We start from the raw sequence: 20,986 nt of genomic DNA, 5'->3' as shown, positions 1-20,986 counted from the left end.
CCGCCCCCTCCCCACGGGAACACCGCCCGCCCGCCAGGGGGCGTGGCGCCGCAATGGCCGCCCGCCCCCTCTCTCTATGGTAGGTTCGCCGGGCCGAGCCCGCCCGCGCCGCCCGTCCCCGCCCGCCGCTCTCTCTCCCTCGCTGTGTCTCTATGATGCGGGGCGGCGCGGTCACGTGGCGCGGGCCGGGCGGAAGCGGCGGGAGCGGCGGTTAAATGAAGCGGGGCCGGAGGGGCGGCGGGGCCGGTGAGTGCCGGGGTGACCCCTCTGTCCCGCGGAGCCGGTGAGTGCCGGGACAGCCCTGCCGCCCGACGGACAGAGGGGCCGCTCCGGGGTGTCTCTGGGCCTCGCCGGACTCCTCGCTGCGGGGTCGGGCGCTGCTCCCGGCTGGGGCCTGTCCTCAGGGACGGGTCGTTCCCCCCCTCTCCCCGCGTTCCCTCATGGCCCGGTGTCCGTTCCGTCCGTCCCTCTTCCCCCGCGTCCCTTCAAGGCCGGTCCTTCCCCTCTCTTCCCGTCAGGGACAGCTCGTCCCCCCCCCCTAGCGCTTTCCTTCAGGGACGGGTTCCCCGCGTCATCGTCCCCCTGTCCGTCCCCCTGTACCTCTCCACTTTCATTTAGGGTCGAGTCCTTCGTGCTCGCTTTTCCTCAGGATCGGTGACACCCCCTCCCCCTTCAGCTCCCCTCAGGACTGGGTCCTTTCCCTCCGCCCTCCATCCCCTCAGGGCCGGTCCCGTCTCCCCCTTCCCGGGGTCAGGGGCTCCCTTCACCTCCGTGCACCTCCCCTGTGTCCTCCCGCGGCCCCGAGGGACACCCGGGGACAGGCGCTGCTCTCAGGGGGCTCCTTTCGGCTGTCCCGGGCACCCCCGGCCGGGTGTTTGTTATCGGGGATAACCTGGCGCCGGAGCTCCTGGAGTGAGGAGGGTAAAAGATTGTTCTCTTCTGACCCCTGTTCAGTGTGGGAGCACTCGGTGCCGTTGGGACATCTCGACATTTCAGGCATCTGCTGTGGGAGCCGCTGCAGGAAAGAAACCCCAAACACAGCTGTCCTCGGAGCTGAGGGATCAGTGTAAGAGATACTCATCTTCCTCCTCTTCTTTCCTTTCTCTGTTGATCCAAGTGCCAGCCCGGCCATGGTAGACAGAGCACAGCCTGGAAATGTTAATGTACACTGCGTTCTTGTAATAAGTTTTCCTGCCCCTGGAGCTGACCTTATTCCCCCAGATGGCTGGATGTAGGTTGGGATCCCACCGAAGTCTTCTGAGGCTGAAGAGCTGTGGGGAAGTCCATCGTGTGTGTGTGTGTGTGTGTGTGTGTGTGTGTGTGATGAGAGGAGTGTGAGTTTGCCCGGGGCAGTGCTTTGGGGTGAGCAAATCAGAGAGTCAGAAAGAGTCATCCCATGGATCCCTCAGCTTTGCAGTTCTGCTGGCTGGAGCCCTGGATGGATAATGGCTGCTTGCACCTGTGAGCCCAGCCCTGGAGGTTTTTCCTTTCATCTCCTCTGTGCTTTATGACCTGGAGTGTTGTATTTGAGTGTCCTCTAGTACTGTACTTTAGAATCTTACTGACAGATGCTTAGAACAGTTTTCATACAAATAAGTTTAGTTGTTGATGTTTCTGTTCAGTTTCTTATGGTTTGGTTACTGTCCTGAGACATCTGATGCTTTGAAAGAGAAAAGCCAATGTTGCTGCTGTGCACTTTTATTTCCATAATCCAGGCATGATGCTGAGGGACTAAATCTCGATGTCTATGCGCTTTTCAGAGCATTCCCTCTTGTATTTCCCTCTCTATGGAACAGCAACAGTTCTAGAGAGTGTCTTGGTGGCCGAGAGGCACAGCCAGTCCTGGTCCTAAGACCTATGAGCAGATCTGTTTCTCTATTCTGTCTCTGTGGAGGTTGATTCCTCTTTCTTAACAATCTCTGCTCTCCCACCTGATGCACTTTGCAGCTGTTGCAGGTCTCCAGTGGTAGCAGTAGAGGGAAAGGCAGGTGTCCTCTGTCAGGCATTTAGACTGGCCTTTACATGCACAGCTGATGTGGCCTCTCCTGCTTTCAGAGAAGATGGCATGAGGGTTTTTCCTCCAGCAACCTGTTTGGAAGGTGAGGCAGGAAATCTGAAATGCATTGTTCTGCAGACCCAAATCCTGAGCAGATTCTGGTGCGTCTCTGAACAGGTTCAGGGCTGTAGGAATGTGCAGCTCAAGCCATGTGGTAGAACCCATTTTGTTTAGGACTAGTAGGATTACAGGGACAATTTTTAATTCCAGAACTGTGGGATTTACTTTAATATGTGCTTTTAATTTCTAGGATGAATGCTGTGCAAAAATTCCACTGCCTTCCATCAGGCCTGCTGCAACTGTAAACACGTTAATAGATTTCATGTGCTGGATGTCTTCGTGGTGTGACTGGATGTTAATAAACAATCATCTTGACAGGAGTTTGTGCCTGGAACACCAAGACTTGGGAAGGGACTCAGACAGATTTCCTGAAGATGTGTAGACATTCAGGCTGCTTGGAGGTGGTGCACTGTGGTAACAGGCTTTCTTCCATCTCTTTTTCTTGCTTCCTAGGATGTTTTCCTTCTGGTTGGCCTGGCTGCAGGCAGTCAGGGCAGGAACAGCGGTTCCTAGAAGAACATTTGGGGCAGGTGTTACTGGTGATAAGGTACAGTCTGGATTCCAGCAGGGTGCTGGCAGCCTGTTCCAGGGCTGGAGTTTCAGGAGCTGCCTCGGAAGCCCAAATTCCGGGGTAGCCCAGTGCTTTGTCTGACTGAGAATGCAGTGGGCGTTCCCTGCCGCCGGCGAGACTTGTGCTTTGAAATTGGACACAAATCACTGAAGAGTCCTGTGGCAAGAATAGGTGGGGCAAACACACAATTCCGGCGGCTCTGGCGCAGCTGGAGAGAGACAGGAAGCATATCCCAGGGGCCAGGAGCTGATTAGCAACCTGGAATAGCAAAAACCTAAGTGCAAGAGACGTGGAGCCCTTTGGGTGTTGTTTAGTGCCTGCTGGAAGAATCTCCCATTCATTAATTTGGAATGGGTGTCTTATTTTAATTTATATCTTTCTAAAGCCATTGTGAGTGGTTTACGGTGTCTGAGCGCCAGCGGTGCTGGGTGTTGGGGCTTGCCACAGGCTACATTCTTTCTGGGACAGTCAGAGCTGCACCACTAATTCCTCTCATTGGAAGTTCAGGGTTGTTTTGGTTTTTTGCAGATGGATTTGATCTGGAGATATTTTAAGACACCCTTTAAATTACTGAATTTGGACATCATCGTAACTACTTAAAGACAAGGCATTAGCAGTCTCCAAAGCCTGTGTGTGCACTGAAGTGATGGTGGGGTTTCAAGCTGCTTCCTGTAACTGGGATTACTCTCAGTAGGATCCATCCCAGTGGGGATAGGTGCCTTTTTAAATACAGCAGAAGGTGTGAAACACACAGCTGCCTGGGGATAGCAGCTGTCTCCCGGGAGATAAGGTCATTTATGTACAGGCTGGGAGTTCCTGTGTTTGAAATGGAGCTGAATAACGGGGCTGGTCAGCATTATTCCAGAGTAGTTTTTTTTTAAGCAGGTTACTGGAAATGGGAAATCAGGGAGAGGTAGGCAGAGAAAATAGGAAAAAGAAGGGGGAAAAAGCCACTTAGCAGTGTTCTGGTGGCTTGAATAAGTTATTCTTACCAAAGCACCAAGATGAGAGATAATAAGGAGTGCCTCACTGAGCTGGGATAATCTTGTTCTCAGCAGCCTTCATGTCACTTTTATAGAATTTCAGGTTTATTTTGGACTATCTTGGGAGTGATGTTTTTCCTCTGGGTCAGTGCTTAAGGGCTTGCAGTGGTTTTAAATTCGTAACGATCCTTGAGAAAGCTTAATTCCTGAGGATGGGAAATGATATTCCTTCTGAATGACACCTCTCTCCTAATTACCAACCCTGCTGTGGTTCCCTGCCTGTGTTCATGAGGGGAACTGTCAGTGCCTGATTAAGTGGAAAAAGATTGGGCATTAGGGAAAGATTTCAACGTGGGGCGGCTCCTACCCTGAGCCACGATGTCACCTCGCAGTGTTCCTGACCCAGGTCAACAGGAATTTAAATTTAATATGTGGCTTCCTCTCTGGCTTTAGGGAGCCCCACTCCTGTGCTGATGCTGGTGGTGCCCAGCTGCTCCCAGGGTGAGTTTTGGAGACTGTGGTTGCCCCTCATAATGAGAAGCACAGTTGATGAGCTGAAATAAAACTCTGTGTGTGTGTGGGTGTCAGGGTGACCTGAAGTGTTTTCAGTTGGCCTTGGAGGCCAAGCGTGGTGTTGCTCACCCTCAGCCTGCTCTCCCCTGCAAGGAGGCCAAGCTACTGTTTGCATTATTCAGAGAACCATTTGGATGGGATCTGTAGAGTCATCAGATGATACTGCTCTGCAGTACAAGGTGGTCGGGATCTGTGCTAGCTGGAATCTCTTTTTGGGTGAATATAGGAATGAAAAATGGCCTCAAGTAATAATGGTTTGTCCAAAGCACTCCTCACACAGGGCTCCTGTACTGCTTTATCCAGTCTTACGTGCTCTTACTAAGCTGTGGGCACTGCTCCTGTTATTTCTCGGAGGAAAGCAGGCCCTTGCAAAACCAGGGTGAGGTACAGATTTGCACTTCTACTTCCAAATCCCCTCCCAAAGACATGATGCATTTTTGTGTGATGGAGGGAGAAGGAAAAGCTCTCCCTCAAGATGCGTCAAAGCAAGATGATGCTCGCAGAAGATTTTTGGTTGAAGGCCAGTCTTGGAGGGAGCACTTGCCCATGTACCCCTGGCAAGTGCAAGCTCTGTTGGGCCCTTAAAACACGTTTCAAGGGATTGGCAGAGGGAAAGACAGCAGTGCTGACAGCTGCCTGCAGCACAGCCACGATGCTGCTGAAGACTTTCCTCCTCTCCCTGCTCTGCTGTCGTGTGCTGAAATGCAATTTGAGGGAGATGACAGCAGCAGCATAATGGGGAGGCAGGAAAAGCAGCTCTCTTTTTTTCTTTCAGGAAACCAAGCGAGGTAGGGCGTTTAATGCCTCCTGTGCTGCTGGGATTTCCAGCTACGGATGAGCAAGAGCTGGGAGCAGTAACTTGGCTAATGTCAATAGTTATCTGTAGATTGTAAAAGCAGAATCCTTTCATACTGAAGCAGGCTTCATTGTGTATCAACTGGGAGGTGCCCTTGGATCTGCCAGGACTAGCACAGACCAGCTCACAAGGGCTGGAATGCACCTCTGCCTTGGACACAGTGTCTGGAGAGTGCTCCTCAGCTCAATGTGTTTATTTAGCAGTTTGTGGCTGTTTTTACTGACCCTCCAGCCCAGGTGGTTAAATAATCTGTCTGATATTGCAACACCCAGGAAGAGAATTTCTGTTCTGCTGTGAGGATTCACCCAGTGTTGGACACGAGTGTGTTGACCAAGGGTGGGCACAGGATTCACTGCCTGAAACAATCTGCCTTTAACAACTGCTCTGAGTGCAGCCTGTGTAATCTCCTGGCTGTGGCCTGTGGTGGTTTTTGTAGTCCTGTGTCTGTGAAATGTTTGTTTGCTTTGGGATTAGTGAGTACCGTACAGTCTCATTAATCTACAGGACTATGGACCTGGAGAATTAATGCACAACTCTTCTTTCCTCACTTTTTAGCTCATAATTCATTAATTTGTGAACTTTAGTAGTCTCAGAAGGGATTCATGCTGGATGTGGAGCATCTCCAAATGCAGACACCATCTAATTTCACTCTTTTCTGTTCTGATACAGTCATACTTACCTCAAATGCAGCCTCTTTGCTTTTCTGCTATTTTAACATACACACAGTGACCACTGCCACGTGACATGGATGAAGTCAGGCTGGACAACTGTCATGAGCCTGGAAGACTGCCCTGGGTTTTCACTGCTGAGAGTTTGCTGGGCTGGAATTGGCCGCAAGGCTACACGTGGCTGTAAACAAAACTAAACCCAGTTTTACAATGTTGCTGGCTGGAAAATCTTTTGACAAGTGGTCATCTGTGGTGCTGGAGCAGTAAGGAGGTAGTTGCAGTTCTTGTCCTCCTGCAGCAGTTGTTGGATGCAAGAGGCAGCTTATTTTTTACTCTTTCCAGCAGAAATTGTTGCAGAGCATGGATTTGTTGCTCAGGTGTTGCTGCCTGTCTTGCGAGGTTTCTGTCGGTGTTTTACTCCCAGGAGGTAAGGCCATTTAAGACTTATCACTGTGAGCTTGGCCTGTTGGCCCAGTCTGGCTCTAAACTGGCTCTTGTATATATTTAAACCCTTAATTGATTGTGTAAAAGCATCTTTCAAAGTGCCTGACCTTGCAGTAGGAGCATGTGTAATTTGAGTGTTAGGGATAGGCTGTGGCTGTATCAGCTTCAGCTGCAGTTTTAGATCTTCCCCCTTCTTGCAATTTATTTTACCACCTGAATTCTGTTCTCCCAATTCTACCTGGTAGAGGGTATCTGATCTGAATCTACAAAAACATTGTCCAGTGCATTTCCTTTCAAAGCTGTAAGAAATGCTGGAGGAGCTCCGTGTGAGAGGAGGAGACAAGCTGTGTATGGGAACACGACCATCCTTCACAGGTATTGAAGTGAAACCCTTCTGAACATGAAGCCACAGCTTCTGGCCACTGACCTTTGGAATTGTGGCAAGTGCAGATGCTTAATGTGGCCCTAAAAAAGAGCATGGCAGTTGTGACCAGAATGTGACCTGTGAAGTCACTCTTTTTGGAAGTCCCTCACTCTGGGATGTTTGACACCTGCAAGGGTTGGTAGCAGGCTTTTGAGTCAATAGTTCTCCAAATGCTGTGCAGATTGACAGAGACCTTCTTTTTGCCAAGGTGGGCTGCTGCAGTAAGTCAGTTTTTTTTCCCTGTGTGCCACCTCAAGGTCAAGTCTCAGCTTTTTTGCTGTCAGCAGCTTTGTGAACGAGGTGAGGTGTGCTGTGCTTGAAAGCAAAGTTTTTTGTGATAAGTTCAGGTCACGTTTAAAATAAAATACAAAAATACCCCCTTTCCTTCCACACTTTTTCCTGGTGGTGCATTATGCTTGTATTTTTTTCTGGAACACAGCTTCCCACGTGCCTCTTAGGTGGTTACTTGAGTTGGTCTCAACATCCAGGATGCCATCAGAGCCTATCAGTTTAATTTTTCACGTTCTCTGGCTGCTACTGGAACTCAACCTGACTCTGTGCTTTCCAGCCCCCTTGGTTTTGGTCTACTTATCCCTCACTGCTGCTTTTCACAGCAGTTGGCTGGTTATGTGCAGCCTGGTTCTCCCTGCTCTCCGTGCCCCTGCACACAGGGCTGTGAGCTGAGCAGGCTGCTGGTTGCTCATTAGTGTGAGTGTCACTGCCACTGCCTGTCCCAGCAATCTTAAATCCCTTATTTCTATTTCCTCTCCAGTGAAAACAGTGCTAAGATGGGAACCTGAATGCTCCTGAAGACTTCATCCAACTTGTTAAATAACTACTTAAAAGGTTGCACTTGGATTTCTTTGTTCTGTTAAGCTCTTTAAAGTGGCATTTGGGATCCCTTAAAAAAGAAAAGAGGTAGGAAAACTACTGAGGATTTGGAGAGGAAATGCTCTGTCCTTTCTCCTGGAGGGACCTATGAGGTACAAGTAACAGAGGAGCACTCTGCTGTATATCCTGGGGCTGAAAGGGCATTTATCTTGCTCTTTTCCATGTGGCTGCTGGGTTTATGGAGAAGGCAGCTGCAATTAATGCTGTGTGGAGCTGTGGCAGGTATGTGCAGCACCTGGGGGCTTGTGGATTCCAGCTCTTTAAACCCACTGGTGTCTGAAACTCAGTGCTGACCAAAGTAGCCCCTGGCCTTTCCCTGGAAGGGAAGGGACATGTGAGGTCAGGGAAAGAAAACTGGAAGTAAAACCCACTCTGGAAGCAACAGAGCTGCAAATCACATGGTTTCACATGCTCTTCCATTCATCCCCACCCTTACAGCACAAACCAGAACAAATCAGTTCTTCTAAATGATGGTTTGGGAGATAGGCTGTGAGCAGAGCAAGTCTGTAGGCCTGTAGCCAAGTGCTGGGCTGCTGGTGTCTGAATTATTGCATCAACATGAAATGCCAAGCTGGCACCTGTGTTTGTGATGTGGGAGGGAGGTTTTGGATTTAGGGGATTACACTGGATGATCTTGCAGATGCCAGAAGTCTGAGACAGACAGAAGAGTACTGCCCTTTACAGGAACTAACTCCAGGAACACCCCTTTCTTCCTCAAAATCCTTGATTTTTCACTTTGTTCTTAAAATGAGCTGCTCAAGGTAATGGCATTAACTCTCCTTTCCAACTAGAACTTGCAGATTTAACTTTTTTTTTCAGGACTCAGTTGAATGGCAGGGAGGGGGAATGACAGATCCAAAGGCTTCCACCTCTTGTGCAGAGAGTGGTTTTTTACATGCATTAAAACGAGGAGTCTCATGCTGGTCAGGGAAATGGGATGATATGGAGCTGTTATTTGGCAGAGGGACTGATGGGGGTCGTGGGAAGACACTGAAGTGTCCAGGAGTTGACCTTGATGCCAGTCACCAGGGAATAGCTCAAAGGAATGGGAACCTTTGGTTTAAATTGCCCAGTTTTGGAAAATGAGTGCAACTGTTCCAAAACAGTCGTACATTTTAGAGAGTAGCTCACAGAGCTGATGTTTTGCTAGGGAAATGCAAATATTTTGCAGGTTTGGGGAGGAAAACTAGTGCCAGTGTATATAACCAGCTGTTAGGTGAATTAGGTAAAACTGGATACATTTCTTTCCTCTTGTGATACATTTCCTTCCTTTGTGTTTCAGATAAAATTGGTGATTGGGTACTTCAAACAGTTGTGATTAATAATTATGATACTGTGACCTTGATGAATTGAGCTGCAAGTAAGGTTGATGAGAAGTCTTGTGATGTACAGACAGCCAAGATGTTTCCTGTAAGTCCTGAGCGGGCTTAGAAAATGGGGGAAAATCTAGTTGGGAATTTGAAGCCAAGTAATCCCTAAATATCTGCTCTCTTGATTGCTCCTGAGTAAGCAATTTTGATTAGCCTGGAGCAGTGACACTGAGATGTAGCCTGTCCTGTGTTGATCTGTAGCCTCTCTTTTTGGAGTATCTCCTGATGTGCTCTTTGGTCACTCTCCTGACTCTGCAGCTGCCAGTGGTGAGCCTGGGAGGAGAGGGCATCACTCCCTTCAGTGCTTTTCTCCTTGGGTAAGAGAGGGTGAGGGGAACTTTTGGAAAGTAACTGGATCTGTGATTGCTGCCAGATTCATTCCTCTTTCCCATCTTCATTCATGACCTGCCCTGGAGCTGCTGGGGCCAGCTGCAGGCTGGTGTGGTTTTGGAAATAGTGGTAGCTCTGCTGGGATACTTTCTGAACGGTGTGTTGGGTGTCTTGTCTGTGAGGGAAGGTGAACATTCAGGTTGGATGTATTTGCCACAAAATACTTCTTGTATTATATTGTATTATGTTTTGGTGTGGTGAAACCAGTTCTGTGGCTTTCTGCCTTAGAAATGTTACCTGACTCTCTTGATTGTTCATTTCAGTTTCTGTTCCTTGATTTTTCTCACATCTCAGGAGTCCTGTCTTCCTCCTCAGAGTGTATGTGTTTAAAATCATGTGGTAAACCAAGCCAGCTGCTAATGTGAGAAACTCTTTGGGAATACTTTATAACTCACTAGCCAGTTCTGTTATTAAATGATCTTCAGGTTTCTCTTCAGCACACGCTGTGGGTCTCAAAATTGGTGGCAGAGCTGCGTGCGTGTTCTTGTCAGAAGGTTACCCCTGCTCTGTGCTCCTGAGAAGAGCTTTTGGCCAATACCTGTAGCAGATTGTGCTGCTGGAAAACAGGTGGTCTTTCCTGTGAGCCACTGCCTTCAGAGGCCAGGGTAAGCCTTTTGGGATGGAATCAATGCTTTTTCCACTTTTCCCAGGCTTGGAACTGAGCAAACCTGCTGGCAGGAGCCCTGCTGCAGCCCTACGTGTTGACCTCTGGCTCTGTCCCTTTGCAGGGTGTGAGGCAGTGGCAGTAGCTGCCTTGTGCATAGCAAATAGGATTTGTTTGTGCCCAGCAGTTCTTGTTGGGCTTATGATCAGGGGATTTCTAATTTTCAGTTGGGATGATGCTGCTTAACACGATCAACCACTGTTAAACTCCCTGCTTTTGCTCAGTGCCTGTTACAAGGAGCAGCCCCCAGCAAATCATGAACCCTTTGAAATGTTTCAGTGAAATGCTTGACAGTAAGTCAGGCTGGTTTATTTCCCTTCTGTTGTGCTTTTTTTATTTCTTTTTTTTTCCTTAAGGACTGAATTTTTAGCTTTTCATTTTGGTGGTTGTCACAAGCCCTGCATTATTTAAGTAGCTTGTTTTAGCAGCTTGAAATGAGCCAGAAATTCACCTTGCTTGCAGGCTACCAGCAGACACGTTTGCTGCCCCCAGGCACAAAGTAGGAGTTGATGCTCTTCTGTCAGTGTAGGTGAGCAACAGTGGTGTTCTGTGTGGGGGAGAGGCTAAAACACAGTGATTTGATGTTGCTGACATCTCTTTCAAGTTGCTCTTTTTTATTTTCCCTCCCCCCTGTTCGTTTGAGATCTCAGTTCCTACCTCCCCTGCTTTCTGTCTAGTCCTGTTGCCTTGAGCTGGAGCCAGACAAGAGCACTTTGAGTCTCGTCCCATCTTGGGTATGTGGGAGTTCAAGATTTCAAATGCTGTAAGTGGGGGCAAAAATACATCACACTGTGTTGAGAAGGGGGGGGTCTCCCCTTGACTGTCAGTTTAAATTTCAGCACCATCTGAAGATGTTCATCACAGCACAAATGTGGGGTGGAGGGAGCAGATTTGAGTTCTGCTCCAGTTACTGCAGTCCAGAAACGCCTTCATATATCAGGAGATTAAATATATGCACAGCACCGGTGGTGGCTATTTTTAGGTTAAGCTAAAAATATGTCGTGTGGTGTTTAAAAGGATTTTGAATGGGTTTTGGAAATCCTTGTGTAAGCATTCTGTGTGCTCCTGAGAACTGCTTCACCTGGTAGCAGCTGATCCTTTGCCTCGTAGTAGTGGTTGGAAGCTGTGGTTTTGTGGATGATATTTTTGCATGTTTGAGGAGCTTGTCTGGGAAGTCCCTGTGACCTCAGCTGTCAGTCTGAGGTCTCATCAGTTCGGAGAACCGTTAAACCCAAGGCCCTGGTGGGCTCTGGTTTTCCCGGTAGCTGTTCTGTTAATGTGTTCTTCTCTCAATTCACTGTAGGAAAAACCATAATGGGGAGGATTTTATTGTCTGCACAGTGAAACAACTTGGGTGTGCTGTGTCAGAGGGTGGTTGGGCACCGACCAGGCTCCCCAGGGAGTAGGCACAGCCCCAGGGCTGCCAGAGCTCCAGGAGCATTTGGACAACACTCTCAGGGACAGGGTGGGATTGTTGGACTCTGATCCTTCTGGGTCCCTTCCAACTCAGGATATTCTGTGACTGAGTTATGAGTACATAAATTTAGAGGTGAAATTGGGAGGGACCACATCTTCAGCATGGTGGGTCCTCACTGCAGTCAGTGGGTGTCTTAGAAGTCATGATGAGAATTTTGTGTCACCTGGATATAGGATATATATCACCCTGCTATAAGGGTTCAGGTCCCAAATCCAGCTTGATGTGCTGTGGTGCAAGGTAGGAGCCTTTTTAAGAAAAGAAGAAAAACTAAAAGGCTTGGAAAGTGTTTATCTGACTGCTTTGCTGTTAAAACAACTCTAGTTTCCTGTCCTTGACTGTATTGCAAAAAAGCTGATGGGCATAATAGAGCCCGCTTATAGGTAGCCTTATTCTTTGTCTATAAATAGGCACTGAAATCACTGAGGTAGTGTGGAATAGCTTCTTTCCATCTGTCTTCCTTGCTTTTTTATTATTGTTTATGTAGGGCAAGACCCCAGGGTGGCTTTGATCTTGTTACTTCACATTCTTGGCGGCCTGGTGCTATAAACATGGATAAACTTCTTATTCATGCCACTAGATGGAACTGGCCCATGCTTATGGATATTTAAACTTCAGCTCTGTACTGAGTATTGACAAAATGAATTGCTAGTTCTTGGTGGAAGCTTGGCTTTTAGACTCAAAGCAGTGCTTTATTAAGCTGCTTGGGTTTTTATTCAGTCCATTTTGAAGTAGAAAGAATTGCCAGTTCTTTGCAGCCTTGGCTTTTTTTGTTGCTGCCTTGACTGTGTATTAGTTAATGCTATTTATTATTTTCCTGCTTTTAAACCACCGAGTCTTTTGGTGATGTGTGCACGCTTTCTTGTATGGAAGTGCAGATAGTTTGGTATTTTATAATCCCAAATTTAATTTCAGATTATTCCCCATACATCTTTCTTGCTGCTGAAGGTTGAAGTGTGCGATTTCCTCTCTACAGGAACCAGAGTAGCCCATAGAAAATATGACCTTAGTCTTGTGGCTTTATCCATCATGCTTGGATCTGAGCAGCTGGGGTCTAGCCAGCATTGGACAAAGCACCATTTGAACTGTTTGGGAGAAGATTTTTTTTCCCTTTTTTTGGTGGCTGTGCTGAGCATTTGCAGTGTCACCCCACTGTGAATTAACCAGCCCTGCTAACACACCACAAGTCCCTGGAAGGGAGAAATATCCAACCACTCAGCTTTGCTTGGAGCAGCAGATCTGAGCAGACACCTGTCCAGCCCTGTCTGCACCACTTGATGCTGCAAGGGCTGATTTGTGGCTCTCACAAAATGTCCTCATTCCTCCCCAGCCAGTCTCAGGACAATCCTTTGCTGTGTTTGCTTGACAACCTTGGCCACGCTGGGCCTCTCCCTGCTTCTGTTTCTGCACCTTTTATATGGCAAGAAATGATTCTGTTTGCTAAAGGAGTCGGCTAAGGATGGAAAGGTGCTGTGCAGGGCTAGGTGATTGCTATTCACAAGTACCAGGGGAAATACAACTGTAATAATCTGGATGTGACCTTTTAAAAAGGCCAGAGTTTGTACAAGTTTTCACTTACAGTGACCCAGCTCCTGAGCTGCAGCTCCAGCACCTGCCTGTGATGGTGGAACAGCACTTCCATCCATTCTGGCAAATATTTATTTCTCCTTACAAGGCAGAAGATGAAGAATCTAGAGGAAACACCCCCAGAATCTTGCTTTTAGGTGTTTTCAAAACACCAGTATGCCCACGATAATCTTGGAGCTGCTTACTGGAATTTGGATGTGCTACTGTGGTGTCAGTGCTCAAATACAGGGGCAGTTGCATATTTGTGGTAATGCTGGTTAGAAGAGGCCTCTTGCTGTTCCCTCACCCAATTTCCCACTCAAAATTGGACCATCACCAGATCAAGGATCAGGTGAATGTGGCTGTTTGTAGACAAGCCTGGAAATCTTTATGCTGAAGGTTCCCTCTGAAGAAGGTTCCTTCAGGCACTAAGCCCATGATGCTGGGCTTTTTAAAATTTTTTAAATTACACATTCTAATTTTTATTATTGTATCTTGTGCATCTGAATTAATTTCTTCATTTTACTGTCCTAGCTGCAAATCCTGTTCCCTGCAGAGGAAAGAAGTTAAGCAGAATTACTGAGGGGGAATTTATACTGCTTTTGTGTGCTAGCAAACAGGATTTTATAGCAGACCCACCATTTTCTTCCAGCTTATGCATCAGTAAATATTTAATAGTACAGATTCTTCTGTACTGCAATAAGGAGATGAATACTTTCCAATTAAAAAAAAACAAAACTGTTTTCACCTTCTAGTGGTCAAATTGTGCTTGGAGTTCCTGTATGTGTTCAGCCTCTCTGTGATGGTGGGAATGGAGAGCTAGAAGCTGACAGCATAAAATGAAAACCTCTTGTTTAGTTTGCAGTGATTCCTCTAACCTCCTAATCCTGTTTAGGAGCCTCTTGGCCAATTCATTGTGCCTCTCTGAGAACAGGTGGAGGTAGCAAAGTTTAGTTCCAAAAAGCCCAGTCCTGTGAAGGAACCTGATTCCTGTCATGCTCTCCTTTTGCTGTGAGAACAGATGGTGTTTCCTGGAATTTGTACCAAACCCTCACTGTAAATCAGGGAAATCTCTTCTTTAAAATAGCAGATGGTGGTAAGGAAGTGTTCTCTGGAATGTTCCTGTGCTGGTTCACAGTGCAGGCACAAACCACATGCTGGCACTGCTCTGCCTGGGGTGCAGCTTCCTTCTGACACGCCAACAACATGGGGGTTGTACAAGTGAGCTTGGAGCATCTCTGGTGGCTCTGAAGTTGTGCCTCAGCTTGGCAGCACTCAGGGAATTCAGGCTGGGATGGTGGTATCCCTGTTGGCTGTTCCCCTCAGGGCTGTGCATGACTTCCCTGGCATTAAGTGTGACAGGCATGGTTGCAGTGACATCACCTTGGGGGTGTGAGATGCAGGTGGATGTGGGGATGCCCTGGAACAGCTCAGGCAAGGGGATTTTGACCTTCTCACCAATTGATGGTGGCAGAAACACCACTGTGTGGGTTGGTGCATTGGATTTTGGTTGGAAACAAGACAAGATCCACATACTGGGGAGGTTTGAGTCCTGCTTGGATGGAACTGCATCTCTTTTCCTTTTCCTCTTTTTCTCCTGGAGCTCCTCCAGGGAGACTCCTCAGGCCTCACTGCACACTTCAGTCAACTATCTTAACTCTTGGAACACAAGATAACAAACATATCTCCTTTCAGGTCCTGAGAGGGGGCACAGAAAAATACTCATGTGGAGAGACTTCTGGGAGAGCCAGGAGAGCCCCTAGCAGCTAAATCCTGGAAAAACCCCCTTAGGGTGAATCTGAGTTTGCCTGACTCCCTTGTGGTTTTATTTTACCTTCCAGTTCCTCATATGAGCCTGTCTGCCATGCTGGGGCGTTGACACTCTGGGGCACAGCTGTTTAAAAATGGCAGAGAGAGGTGGGAATGAAGAAGTGATTAACTTGAGCAGCTTCAGCAATCACAGAGGGAAAGGTGAGTACTGATTTGTGCCTGTTTCCAAAACACTCTTGTCAAAGTCCTCCTGAGCAGCAGGATTCACAGACACTGAACTTTCAGGGAACTGCTGGAGGTCTGTTCTGCCATATCACACACTACTCTGCTACACTGACTTAGCCACCTACAGAAACTCTTTTACGTTATGCAGGCATGCAAAATATTTGGCTCTTGTCTTTCTCATGTTGTACTGCCTCAAGGGAGATGGCTGACTTCTTGGGAACACTGTGTAGAGGTGTTTCAGCAGATCAAAAGAGGATCCATCCTTCTGAGAACCCCATTGGAGGCAGGCTTACCCTAAATTTGTGCCCTCACAGAGCTGTGTGCATTGGCACCCATTCCCTCAAGGGTGGAATTCAAAATGATGCTTTCTCTGTGTGCCTGAAAGGTGATAAATGAACACTCATGCTAAAAGATAAGCCAAAACATGTCAGATTTTAGGGAAAGCATAGTTATATGTTCTCTGGGCAGGACAGAAACCCTCTATTTCTGCCTTGAATATCTCCCCTGTGTTCCAGCAGCTGTGTTGAGTAGCATCTATATTTCATTCTTGACAAACCTTGAGGCACAAGGTTGTCATCAATAGCAGGATATCTTCTGCACCCACAGCCACAGGCCTTATCTTGGCCCTGCGTAAGGTATTCCTGTAAAGTCTCACTCTTTCAGGAGAGGCTGAATTGCATCAAGACCCTTATCTCTCTGCAAGAATGCACTGCACTTGAACAAATGTTCAAGAAAAAGAAAATGCAATCTCCCTGAGATACTGAAAGTTCAGGATTTCTCTGCAAAAGTATTCCCTACATGCCTTGTTTGTGGCAACTTTTGCAGCAGCTTGACTTGTGTTTGGGGCAGAAGATTCTTTGTGTCAGTGGCTGTCCCTGCAGTGCTGTTGTGAGCTGAAACTGTGCAGGTGTTTTGCTGGAGGCTGAGGGATGCAGGAGTGGCTGTGACAATGCCTTGCAAAGGATTTGGTGACCTCTGAATGCTTCTTCCTGCAGTGCTAACAGGAAAATTGCTTTCTCAGATGTTTCAGTGCTACATGTGCCCTGTAATTCCAGTTACTTACCTGGAGCCATCAGCTAACTTTAACTTTACTTACTCTTCTGCAGACTGGATGAACCACAGAGATGAAAGTCTTATCATGATATCGGATTCCTCAGATGAAGATTTGCCTTTGCTGCTGGAATTGCCAGAAAAGCAGCAGACTGAGGAAGATGATGATGATGATATTGTCATCTTAGCACAAGTAATTTTTCATTGTTATAACTGCTGCATTCATGGCCTGTATAGCTGTGTCCTGTGCAAATACCTGATGCATTCCTCTGAGTCCTACCTGCTTATAGCAATCTACTTGGGATGTCTGAAACAACAGAGAAATGATGGCATCTTGCTCGCTTAATTTAATCATATTTTGGGCACAGGAGGGAAGAACCAGACTGTGGAAGTGCACTGTGTAGTTTAAGTTCTATTTGATGAAAGTTGTAGCTCCCATAAAGTTGTCTGCCTGAATCCAGCAAGGTGGGGTGCTTTGCAAGAGGACTTGATCTTCCTTTGAAGGTGTTTTCAAACCATGCCTTGTTTGATTTGTATATGTACTTTGTATGCTTTATATTCCTCTATGCTATTTGCATTCATGTTGGGCTGTTGCAGGCACTGATATTTTTGCAGAATTTCATATCTATCTTATATTGAGAATATATTCCACTTTCCTGTTGAATTAACCAGAAGTACTGAGAAAATGGGTTGCAAAGCTGACCTTTCTGGTTCTTAGTTGAAAACAGCAGCAGAGAACACTCAGGCTCTGTTGGCATACAGCAATCTGTCTGCCAGAGGCAAGAACAAGGCCAGAGATTAATGTTTGGAGCTTTGGTTCCTGCCTGTTTAAATAAATTGGTGAGAACACAAATATGTCATCAGTTAGTTCTTCCTTCCCAGACTGTTTTACTGGAAGGGAAGTGGGTACCAAGGTGAGCTTAGGAAATGATTCCATTTGCAAAGTCCTGTGCATCCCCAATTCTGCCAAAGGTTCTCATAGCACCTGGGGACAGGCTGATGACACAGATATGTGGGTTGCAGTTCTGTGCTTTATTAAGCATCTTGCTGAGCAGACTGTTTATCAGTTTCCCATCAGAAGTTTTCTTAGATGCAGAAGTATCTGGAGCAAGGATTCTGACATGCAAACAAGAATTCCTACTTTCTCTTCTTGGTGTCCTTTTCAGACCTCAAAGTATCAGCAGCCTCTACGTCCCAATGTCATCAGACCTGCTGCTCCATGGCAGGGTGCAGACACTGTGGGAGAAGGAGGATCTAAAAGTGCTGTGGAGCTTTTGAGCACAGACCTGCAGGATGAGCAGGATTCAGCTCTGCCCTGTGAGGGAGACGGGAATAACCTCATGGTGGAGAGCAATGCTGGACCAAGCAGCAGTGAGAGTGTGGATGTTGTCCTGCAGCAGCCTGGACCATCTGAGCTGAATGGTCCCAGCTCTGAACTTACAGGTAGCCAGGAGCCTGGCCCAAGTTTGCTGCCACTGAACAAGATGAGTCCACAGCCTGCTGATAACACAGAAACCATTAGTCTGGAGAATGCAGACCTTCCACCTCAGCAGGAAGAAAGGATGGAAGCTCGGGAATGGGCAGGAGAGAATTTGGAGCCAGAGCAGAAACTTGAAGGAACAGCTGCTAAAACTACCACAGAGCAGGAGGAGATCCAGGAGAACAGCCAGCTGGAACCCCGGCGCTTCCCACCGCCAGAAGATGAGCCACGAGCTGTAGTGAACAGTTGTGCTCCTCAGCAAGGGCAGCCAGAGGCAGACCCAGGATCTTTGCGGGCATATGGAGAGAAGGCTCCTGGGCCAGCCTTCCCCCGGCCGGAGCCACAGCAGGATGGGATTCCAGGCCCTGCCTCCCCGCAGCCGGCACATCCCCCCGAGGAATCGGGGCAGCAGGCAGGGGGAGACAACGAGCAGCCAGGGCCTGCCTTCCCCGCACAGGGACTTGGCTCGGGGGACGTGCCAGAACAGGGAGCTGCTGGGCAGGAGCAGGACCTCACTGCACTGCTCATCAGAGAGACAGTAAGTATTCTCAGGGCTCCTCTGCTTCCTGAGCGTGTGATGTTTTCAGACAGGTTTTTCAAGGTGTAGAGTCTCACGTGCTTGGAGCACACAGCTGCAAATCCTCTTTGCATTGACTGAGACTCAGCTGTGCACCAGGTGAGGAGCATGTGATGAACTGTCTTGGAAAACTTTCACTTAAGGTGAAATAATCTGTGTCTGTTCCCTGAAAGGCCCTCTTGGATCTGCTGGTCTGGTTTTGTCAGGTTGATTCCTAACCCAGCACTGAAGAGCTGGTTTAGGATTGGATATAAAGCTAAATGAGCAAACCTAGGGCACTAAACAGTGGCAGAGGGATACAGAGTGGAGTAGAGAGGTTTGAGAGGCATGGCTGAGAGCCAGGAATGCTTTCAGCTGCCTCTCCTACAGGAGTTTGGTCCATGCCCATGTTAATGCCACCATGGTGGCCAGGGGTAAGGGTTGCCCTTGCAGTGTGGATTTCCAAGCAGCAGCACCAAGGAGTAACTGGATAAAGCACCATGAGGACTTGTGTACATAAACTCCACATGCTCCATATGTGAAGCTTACCACAAGGGACACTACTGGCTGTAACAACAGCCACCAAGAAGGGCCCTCCTTATCCTTTGGGCAGCATGGTGTATATATGATAAACAAAGCTAAATAAAAATGTGGTGATTCAAGTGTATAATGTTTGCACACCCCCTCCCCTTGATTGCTAGGGGGGAGGCTCTCTCTTAATGGCTTACTGAATATTTTTTCTCACAAACATGCCTATTCTTACGTATTTGTATCTTCCACCATGACCCCCATCCCCTCCAAGTCTTCCCTCCACATCCCATATCTAGTTCTACCTGGAAAAACTGGAGTTGAGAAAAATATTTTTTCAAGTAGCAGTCCAACAAAATTCAGTTCTTTCCAAGTAAGACCTCATTGGTCAGTGCCTTTGAGATGGGTAAGAGGCTATTCTTGCATTGTCAGGGTTGCTTGACAACCCTGACCAGTCCAGTCTTACAAAGCTAAATACCACATGGTTGCAATACCTGTACAGAACCTCCAGAGAGAGCAGCAAACACTGGGAGAGCCTTCACAGAAATGCCAGTAAAGGTTTGTTGTTATTCTGGTCTCACTGCTGGCGTGTCTGGGTTCCTTGGGTGGGTGTACATGTTGGTTTATTTCCTTTTGCTTTGGAATGTTGTATTTCAGCACATAATCTGGAACTCCTTGATGGTCATGCTGAAGATAAATATTCCCTTTTCTTGTGTTGTCATTCATTCCTGCAGAGCCTGGATCACTGGTTAGGCTCATGCTCTTGGCTTTTCACATCCCTACCCTCACTCTTCCTTTGAGAAAGAGCTGTTAGCAGTCATCCTGTGCAGCAAGGTTGGATGGCTGTAAATGATGTCTTGACCATTTTGCCATGAGTCTCAGGATTGGGTTGGTTAATGACATGTTAATCCCTGTCCTGGGTGCTACTGTTACATAGCTTCCCTAATACCTACATAACCTTTAGCTTTTCCTCCTGTAGGAAGCAAGATTCCCAGATGTGAAGAAGGAATATATTGAAGAATTAATCATCATCAAGAACTGCTATGACTTAAATGTGTAAGTATGGAGCCAAGAACCACATATGACAGTGTGTCATACAACTGCAGCGCTTTTCCATGTCTCCACCTGCCAGGGATGCTGCTTTAGAGCACATCCAGGCTGGGGCTTCAGCACTGCCTTGATAGTGCCAAAGAGCACAGATTCTTTTTTTGTACTTCTGATAGAGATGTTTTAAATCCTCTCTAGTTCTGTTGGGCTGTAACTTCTCTGCTTTAAAGATAATTTACTTATTTAAAGGCACTACATATAATTTTGTTTTATCTATTACTAGAAGTCTTAAAAAGAGTGAGTGTCAGGATTGAGGTGTTAAGATGACTGCTATAAAACACAGTATGGAGACAGGCTAGTGAGTTTTGAGTTCCCCCCTTCATTTCACTGTTTTTTGGGCTTTCCCAGGTAAAGCTGACACTGGCTTGGAATCCAGTATTTAGTGTCATCGTGTTGACTTTTATCCCATTTACTTCCTCAAGTAGCAGTGGTGCTGTGTGAATTCTCTCACATCACTTTTTGGGGATATAGTAGAGCAAATACATTTAAGTGATTAACTTTACTGCTGAGTTGCATCATCTCCCTGCCCTTCTGGGTAGAGCTGGGGAACGAAGGATTGCGTGTGCTGGCACCAGCAGCACCGAGGGGAGATGGTTTGAAGTAAATCACTTGTGACTGGTGTCTGATGCTTGGTAGCCTCTCCTGCTCTCTCTGCAACTGTGTCTGTTATCTCCAGCATGTCCAAACTGATTACTGTGTGATCCAAGAATGAGGAATAGGTGTTGGTTGCCAGAGTATTCATTTGTATAAATCCAATGCCCTTTCCAGCTAACTAGGGCACTAATTAAGCAGCATTTAAGTGCATGAGGCCTAGAATTAGTCATTGGGTCATAAATAAGTTAACTGGTGAGGAACTAAGGATGATCCCATCCATTGGGCATAGATTTCCTAATCTGCTTTGCCTGTGCTGTGAAGTTGTGTCTCCCAAGTAGGGCTTCTTGATTAGAAAGTCAACAGACAAAACTTCTTTCTGGTCTCTTGAAAGTGCTTTCCCTGCAGTGGTGGATCACCTTTGGGGTGCCCACACCATGGACTGGGTGCACCTCAGGGTGGATGGTTGTGTGGGAATGTAGAAGACAAGCAGAGCAATTCCTTGGGGCAGTTGGGTTGTTGAAGTTGTGCATCTGGTTGCAGGACCCTCCCAGATTGTGTGAAAAAACTCGGGTTTGTATCCTGAGGGGATTTAGCAAAGCCTGATGGAATTAAATCCCAGTATTGGCTTCTGTCGGTCTTAATGTGTTCCTTCCCTTTTTGCTCCTGAAATCTCTTCTGTCCCATTG

General features: G+C 47.3%; 1 protein-coding gene across 12 annotated transcripts in view; it reads left to right on the top strand.

Moving 5' to 3' along the window:
• The first annotated feature begins 10 nt into the window (after window positions 1-10).
• The window catches only part of RNF216 (ring finger protein 216), an 84,747-nt gene continuing 63,771 nt past the window's right edge, over window positions 11-20,986 (top strand). The window contains exons 1-8 of one of the 12 annotated variants that reach the window (XM_086853955.1): window positions 102-246; window positions 955-1,066; window positions 2,307-2,517; window positions 8,809-8,936; window positions 14,832-14,961; window positions 16,092-16,228; window positions 17,202-18,053; window positions 19,579-19,655. In XM_086853955.1, the coding sequence (XP_086710081.1) occupies window positions 14,895-14,961; window positions 16,092-16,228; window positions 17,202-18,053; window positions 19,579-19,655 (1,133 nt within the window). In that variant the 5' untranslated portion in view covers window positions 102-246; window positions 955-1,066; window positions 2,307-2,517; window positions 8,809-8,936; window positions 14,832-14,894. Of the gene's footprint in view, window positions 370-954; window positions 1,067-2,008; window positions 2,100-2,306; window positions 2,518-6,109; window positions 6,195-7,407; window positions 7,482-8,166; window positions 8,288-8,808; window positions 8,937-14,831; window positions 14,962-16,091; window positions 16,229-17,201; window positions 18,054-19,578; window positions 19,656-20,986 lie in introns of those variants that run through there. The other 11 variants (XM_086853952.1, XM_086853953.1, XM_086853956.1 and 8 more) reach the window with 11 other exon arrangements.

Source organism: Cyanistes caeruleus, chromosome 17 (assembly GCF_971803275.1).
Source record: "Cyanistes caeruleus chromosome 17, bCyaCae1.hap1.1, whole genome shotgun sequence".
NCBI lineage: Eukaryota > Metazoa > Chordata > Aves > Passeriformes > Paridae > Cyanistes > Cyanistes caeruleus.
This window is presented reverse-complemented; position numbering and strand designations above follow the sequence as displayed.